The sequence below is a fragment of the Drosophila tropicalis genome, unplaced genomic scaffold (assembly GCF_018151085.1).
Source record: "Drosophila tropicalis isolate 14030-0801.00 unplaced genomic scaffold, ASM1815108v1 contig_845, whole genome shotgun sequence".
NCBI lineage: Eukaryota > Metazoa > Arthropoda > Insecta > Diptera > Drosophilidae > Drosophila > Drosophila tropicalis.
This window is the reverse complement of record NW_027173338.1, coordinates 8,593,549-8,600,626: the sequence shown is the minus strand read 5'-3', so window position 1 is coordinate 8,600,626 and position 7,078 is coordinate 8,593,549. Positions and strand designations below refer to the sequence as shown.

At 37.2% G+C, this 7,078-nt stretch overlaps 2 protein-coding genes across 2 annotated transcripts; one reads left to right on the top strand and one right to left on the bottom strand.

Moving 5' to 3' along the window:
* Positions 1–712: 712 nt before the first annotated feature.
* Uvrag (UV-resistance associated gene) lies at positions 713–3,360 on the bottom strand. The gene is made up of 5 exons (XM_068294484.1): positions 2,853–3,360; positions 1,854–2,739; positions 1,463–1,788; positions 967–1,386; positions 713–891 (listed from the first exon to the last, which is right to left on the bottom strand). The coding sequence occupies exons 1-5, from the start codon at positions 3,227–3,229 to the stop codon at positions 777–779; spliced, it is 2,124 nt and encodes a 707-aa protein (XP_068150585.1). The 5' UTR covers positions 3,230–3,360; the 3' UTR covers positions 713–776.
* A 694-nt stretch (positions 3,361–4,054) lies between these two features.
* On the top strand, positions 4,055–6,485 carry Drep4 (DNA fragmentation factor-related protein 4). Its single transcript, XM_068294605.1, has 3 exons — positions 4,055–4,448; positions 4,779–4,902; positions 4,966–6,485. Exons 1-3 carry the CDS (start codon positions 4,215–4,217, stop codon positions 5,952–5,954), a joined length of 1,347 nt encoding a protein of 448 aa, XP_068150706.1. The 5' UTR covers positions 4,055–4,214; the 3' UTR covers positions 5,955–6,485.
* Positions 6,486–7,078: the final 593 nt, after the last annotated feature.

Below are 7,078 nucleotides of genomic sequence, written 5' to 3'. Positions count from 1 at the left end.
CAATGCAAACAACTTTTTTCTAATTTTTTTGACGTATTTTTTCCTAAAATTCTGTTGATCTATCCTATTGTTTTTATTTAACTGATTTTATTCAGTAATTTTCGACCTAATTTAAAAAAAAAAAAATTCCGATTGTCTTTTTTAATTTAATTTTTTTTTTTTTTAAAACTTCTAGACAATTTAATTCCATTTTAAATTTTTCTACATTTTTTCTGTTTATAAACTTCCCCAAATTAGTCTTTTGTAGTTTTCCTCGATTTTAACAGAATCTGACGTCATTTTAAATTACTCAAGTTTGTTTCTTTCATGTTTATAAGTGTACTTCGAAATTCCATATTGAGTTTTTAAAAAATTTTTAAACTTTATTTTTGAATCTGGCTTAATGTTTAGCAAATAAACAGTAAACGGGAATTTACATAGAGATCTTAAACAAGAAAATACATAATAGTATGCACACAATATAGACCGGGTGACTATATATATATATATATATAAGATGTTGGGACATCAGTGAATTTAAAAACTACACAAATGTTGCCAACGAATACATTTTTTCTTTAAATAAAAAACGGATATTAGTAAATGAAAGTAAAGCAATCAATCCGAATGTAGATTGCTTTTGTTTGAGGGCTTTTTGTTTTTTGAGTTTTATCTTTTTTTGGTTTTTTTTTTCTTTTGAATGTACATAAGTATATAAATATAAAGATTACTCCTTTTGATATATAATTATTGTAATTTATTGGTTATATTGCCAAGCACAAATTAGCACAACTGGATTAGCTGCGCTCCGATTGCCGTGTTATATTTGAATCTGAATTGGAGTAGTTGTGTTCCAATTTGTTAGGAAATTCCTCTTCGCCATCGGAATAGGAACCAACCGATCGACAAATGCTGTAAAAGTAAAAATCATATATTTGCGATTTAGTTGCATTAAATCTACATATGTATGTGTATTATTTTTCTTACCGTTGCGTTGACGCGTAACCTTCAATAGCCAATGCCTGACTCACGCCTGGTGGCAGCGGCAACAATTGTTGCAATAGTGAATCTTTGGCAACATTTGCTGTGGTCGGCAACGGCACATGATTCATATCTACTGACGAATGGCTCTGTGATAATTGTGAATTGTTGCCGGCAGCAGCCACAGACAATCCATTGACCAAGTTGGCAATGCCCCCATTATCATCAGGGCTATCAACTTCATCTCTTTGTGTTCGTTCAATGTAACGCAATGTATTGAAGAGTTCCAGAAGGTTGCCAAAAGTGTTACGTAGATCACAGTGTCCGGTAATGTCATAACATAGCTGAGAGACATTCTGCCGCAGCAGATATATGGCATATTTGGTCTGTTGCGACGGGAGAATGGAGCGGGTGTACAGTGGGAATCTGCCAATAAACAGTCGAAATGAAAAGGGTTAACTTAAACAAATTATACTGTTGAACAGGCTAATATCACACTCACTCTCTTGTGGCATAAGTCAATTCCTTGATTTCGTCAACTATCCTGGCACGGGAAGGTTCATAGAGAATGCGATTCCGTAGCGGTCGATCCATTATGATGGCCAACATTTGAACAAGGTGAGCTACATATCCTAGAGCAGCGCTCACCGCCAGCGGCGAGACATGCTGCAACATTTGGGCATTGGCCGCTTGGCGGGATTCGCTGGTGTATTGTTCCATGTGGGGAAACGATATGCCACATATGTTATAAAGCTGCGAACCTGGTGTACTCTGAATGTTAAATATCTCTTGTAACTCCAGTACCAAAGTTGACATGCGACGCTCAACCTAAGGAATGAATACCAAGTTCTTTAAGCATATATCTTTTTGCATAGTATTTATGACATATGTACCTGTCGAGTTATTTGCTGTCTTTGTTCTCGCTTTGCAAGATGCTGGGGAATTTGCAATCTTAGCTCTAACCGATCCTGCTCCAAGCGAAGCCTTTGGCTATGTAATTCTTTCTGCTTTGACTCAAGCGTTTCTCTTAATGTGGCCAGTCGCTCCTTTTGTTTTTCAATGCGCTCCCGGAAGGTTTGCCTGTCCGTGAGAAGCAAACGCTGCTTACAGCGTAATCCCTCAATATTTCTTATCAGCCGTTGGGCATTAAAAAGTGTAATAGGTGCAATCTCTTGCTGTTCGGCCAGCAGCACACTCAATGTCCGCCCCATGGAATGTTGGTGGTGATGGTTATGCTCCCCGTATAGCAGTCTGGTGCGTGGCTTTAGATTAAGTTCATTCTGCGTAATGCACTGGACACTTATACGTTTTATTTCCTCTGCTTTTTCCTGCTTCCCCTGTAATTCTAATTGCTGCATCCGTTGCTGGCGCTGCAACTGTAATAAATATTCCAAATTGTAACTATGTCGGATCTCTTGTTGATGGCATTTCAATTGGGCATATCGCATGGTCCTCATTCTAAGCATAGGACTCGAACTTCGGCTAGCTGGTGGCGAATTAATACCCTGATTTTCAGGCCGTTCAGTTTCATCTGGCTCCTCGTCGGCTCCATAGTTTTGATATTGCAAATGCAATTGATAATGCAGCCCCTGCTCGCTGATCATAGAGGGGGAAGTGAATTGTTCGCCATTCAAATGGAAAATCAAACAGTTCGAGCCACACTGAGCGGCTGTTAGTGGAGCCAATGGGGTAAGTCCGGAAAAATAAACGCCCCAAGTAAATACTAATTCAGGTGGGCGTGTTAGCTTATAAGGCGTCAGTTGTGTTGACTGTAGCTTACTAATGGAAACAATGATAATAATATTTATTAATATAAATGAAAACAAACAAAATAGCATTTTAAAGAGCTCAAAAAGATGACTAATCTTGACTTTCTCATGTCATATACTAACCACAATGTTGTCTTCTTTTCCTCCTTTGTTCCGATCTTAGTCTCAGTCTCACTTGGTTGACATTGCTCGTGCTTCTCTTGTTGCTTCCACACCTTGACGCATACGCACTTCAAATTGGATTTCCTCCACACATCATCAACAGCACTGATTTCCGCCCACTTTTGATACTGATGACGCTGCGGCAACTTCTCGCTTGTATAGAATGCTTTACTAGCCTTATCTGCGTGCAGCGTATAATAAAGTAGCATATCGGACTCTGGCTCTTCCACCGCCCCGCAGGCATCAATGTTGACACCTTGTATACGCGCGAGATTGCGTATGCGAAGCTGCTGGGTGGCTAATGGAAGCCATTTCCTGCAGCGTGGTCTTAAATTCATTGCAAAGGCTGGGCCCTTACACTTTGTTACTCTCCCTGTGCATTGTCCACCAAAGTCAATGTTTTTTTGTTATAAATTTTTTTTTAACAATTAGACACAACAGCTGTTTTTCCGTAAGTGCACAGTGTTGATAAATGTTTATTTTGGCGCAGCTGGTGAAAATATCGATACATATGCCTAGTGTGAACGTTCTCGTGTTATCGACCGATTGCCCAGCTCGGTAAATATTTACTTTCGAGATTTCAGTGTTGAAAAGTAGAAAAATTGACTAAAGCTAGATTACAGTGTTGGCAAACTTTTTTTTATTTGGCGCGTTGTTTGACTGCCCTGGTAGTTAAATATAGGACTCTAAATTATAACTTTGAGGAATATTGATACCAAATTTATGAAGTTTAAGCGCGTTTTGGGCCCGAGTAGCTTAATATTTACCCCCAGATAAGGCAATAGCCTTATCATGGTAAATATTTACTTGCGTTATTTGGGCCCAAAACGCGCTTAAACTTCATAAATTTGGTATCAAACGAAAGAGAAAAATTCCACGAGAATAATCTCAGGTGCGCCTTGGCGATTTATTTTGTAGTTTTTGTGTAATTAATAAAAGAAAATTAATGTTTTTAGCGGGACTATATAGTATATTTTATAGAACAAATATAGTTTACGATACAATATTCGGCTACTCTGGCAGCCGAATATTCCTCGATTTTATAATTTAGAGTAAAATTTTTGGCTACCAGGGCGTTCAAACAACGCGCCAAATAAAAAATCGCGTTTGCCAACACTGCAATCTAGCTTTAGCCGATTTTTCCACTTTTCAACACTGAAATCTCGAAAGTAAATATTTACGCCCAGCACTACTGCCTTATCATTTATTATTTTTTTTTTTCTGTGTGTTGTTCGAGGCCTCGGCGTGAACGGAAGCTTGTTGCCATTGATGCGAGGTTTTTGCCTTTAAGGGGAAAAAGGTGAAATATTATGCAAGCTTACGATGTTCAATTACATTAAGGAGACAATAATGGCGCCGTCCACACGTAGCAGCAGCAGCACCAATAAAACGAGCAATACAGACACAACTGAAAAGGATTTGAAATCATGCAATTCCTTAACAGCTGCGGCTCCAATGCGTGGTTATAAGATTACAGATAACAATCGCACGCGAAAATTTGGAATTGGAGCCAATTCTTTGGAGATGCTGTTAAGCAAAGCAAACTCAAAGTTTCCGGTAAGTGTGCTGTGGGTGGATACAAATTTTTTTCTTTTTGGGGAAAAAGGATTCAAGGCCATTAAACACTGGTGGCCTTCCGTCTTCTTTGCCAATGTCATTGGTAAAGCGCATGCGCTTAACGTGGGAGGGAGGGGAGCTTGGGAGTTTCAAGAGCAACAACATCTGTTGCTTCTTCGTCCTTGCGCCATTGAACTTAGAAGCCAGAAGTCTCCTCATTCTCGATTGCCTTTTTGGTTCATCACCAATTGTTCACTGGGTCAGGTCAGGGCTGCCTGGCTGCCAAGTCAAGGGCAATTATATTGTAATTTTTGCGTTTTATTTTCTCAGTTGCAGGACATACACATATATTTGGCCTCCGATGGCTTTGAGGTATCGGATGATGACTATTTTTATAGTTTACCTGCCCAGACATTGTTCATAGTGGCTGGACCCGATTCAGTTATCACAACAGGTGTGTAACCTAAGTTTTTGGCATTAACTGATAACTTATTAGTTCTTATCAATTTCATTGCAGATCCAGATTTCGAATTTGAACGATTGCGTCAAGAATCTCCGCTTCTCAAGGTTGCTGATATTTTTTATGATTTTATTGAAAAACATCCGGAGAAATTTCGTCGCATGATCACGCAATATGAGCTTCAAAAGCAGCGTCGTGTGCTGGACAATACTAAGGCTCATTTAAGTCTGCGAGAGGAGCATATGGAGTGGTTTAAGGGTGGCGAAGAGCGCTTCCACTCCAAGGAGGAAGCCATGTCCATGCGAGCACAAACTAGAGTACGTGGCTATTACTACAAAACCAAAGAAGAACTGACACGTAATCCGTTGTACCGACAAAATGCCAAGGCTCGTCAAGTAATCAATTCAGTACTGGAGCAATTTCGTTATCTTCTCATTGGCTGCGACTATTTTTCAATGATGTTTGATAGGAAATGCCAGCAGAAACACGAGTTCCTTAGCCATCAACTGCAGCAGGATGAGGAAGAAACCGATGGTGCTGCAAGTGTGCCAAAAAGGTTACGTCAACTTATAAAAGACTATACGAAACGTAATAACATTTTGGACAAGTGGTCTGTATCCCTCTGCTCCAATTTGGGAGATTTCTATTGCCAAGGCTCCTATTCGGATAATGGCAATTGCTGCTCTCGGCAACATTCTATCAATCCATATGCTTCCCGCGAGAATCTCATTTTATTTCAAGTCTGGAATCTTGATCATCAAATTGAGCTATGTCGTTCGATTCTACCCTCTCTGGTGGCCAATGTCGAAAAATTGGTCACCCAGCCTCAACTAAAATGTTCTTTGCACCATAAACGTGTGATTGACATATCAGTTTTGGAATACTTTCTGGAAATTTTCTCATTAAAAAATCTTAAACTTGTTCACATTACTTGCCATGAAAAGACTCAACGTACAAATAATTCAAATGGCCGTCTCGTTTGTTCCGAGTGTCATGAATATTGCATAGTTCAGGAACTCATGGAGGTGGACGACGAGTCTCCGTAAAGAGTTTTAAAATGTGACATACGTATTTTTGGTTATTCCAATTTGGCAAGTGTAAGCTTGTTTCTTGTTTTCAGCTTTTTATACTATCAACTGCCGTGAATTTCTGATTTAATAATTCATACATACACTTCATACTATCAGCTGTCGTGAACTTCTGATTTAATAATCGTTTTTGAAATCTTTTTGTAAACTGGCTGAGCCTGTTCTTGAGCTTGATGACTCGAGCTCGCATTTAAAGGAATGTTCAAGTCGGCGAACACATCCTTTGTATATATTTCATTGAATTCCCGTAATGGTTATCCCATTACCTTAAATGGGAAAACTTTGATACTATGATCTTAAAAAATGATCATGTTTTTTCTTTAACTTTTGATGTTTATCATCTTTTATCATTGTCTTGATCACAAGTTGTGAATCGGACATTTTACAATCTTTTTATCATTATCTTGATCATAAGTTGTGAATTTCTGACTCTTTTTGTCAGTTGCTTTCTTTATTTTATTATTCAGCCATCATATTATCATTGTCTTGATCAAACGTGGAAAATTCTTGATTTTCTTAATCAGTTTATAAAATATTCTATTTCATTAGAATTATCTTTCTTATTATGTTCATGATTTCACTTCTCATATTAACAAATCTCTAAGATTTATTAAAAATTCGACAAATTAAATACTTGAAATTAGTTATTCATTTAGTCTATCGAAAGTAAAATGAACATATGCAAATTAATAGAAATTCAAAAGAATACGAAATTAATTTTTTAGATAATCCTTTTTATTATCAGGTGGTTAGATCAATTCATTGATCTTTAAAATCTGACTGAAATTATACATTCTTTTCAATATAAATTGAAATAATTTGAAATATTCAACCTAACAGGCAAATTTTAAATGTTATTATCATAATTTTTCCATCTGCCATCTGGCAAAGGTCATAAAAATATTATTTTAATTAATTGTCGTTTAAAATTGACCTCTTTTTTTTTAGAAATATTCGTACTTAAAGCATTTAAAGACATTAAAAATTTCATTACTTGTACAAATATTTTTTGGAATTATTGATTTATATTTTGATATTAAAAATATCTCATTTGTTTTCTCTGATATTACAAAAATCGATTG

Coding starts and splice junctions, on each gene's coding strand:
- Drep4 (XM_068294605.1), top strand. CDS start 4,215: ATGTTCAATTACATTAAGGAGACAATAATGGCGCCGTCCACACGTAGC. Junction 4,449..4,778: donor AAGCAAACTCAAAGTTTCCG/GTAAGTGTGCTG, acceptor TTATTTTCTCAG/TTGCAGGACATACACATATA. Junction 4,903..4,965: donor CGATTCAGTTATCACAACAG/GTGTGTAACCTA, acceptor ATTTCATTGCAG/ATCCAGATTTCGAATTTGAA.
- Uvrag (XM_068294484.1), bottom strand. CDS start 3,229: ATGAATTTAAGACCACGCTGCAGGAAATGGCTTCCATTAGCCACCCAG. Junction 2,740..2,852: donor GAAAAGAAGACAACATTGTG/GTTAGTATATGA, acceptor TGTTTCCATTAG/TAAGCTACAGTCAACACAAC. Junction 892..966: donor GGTTACGCGTCAACGCAACG/GTAAGAAAAATA, acceptor TTACTTTTACAG/CATTTGTCGATCGGTTGGTT.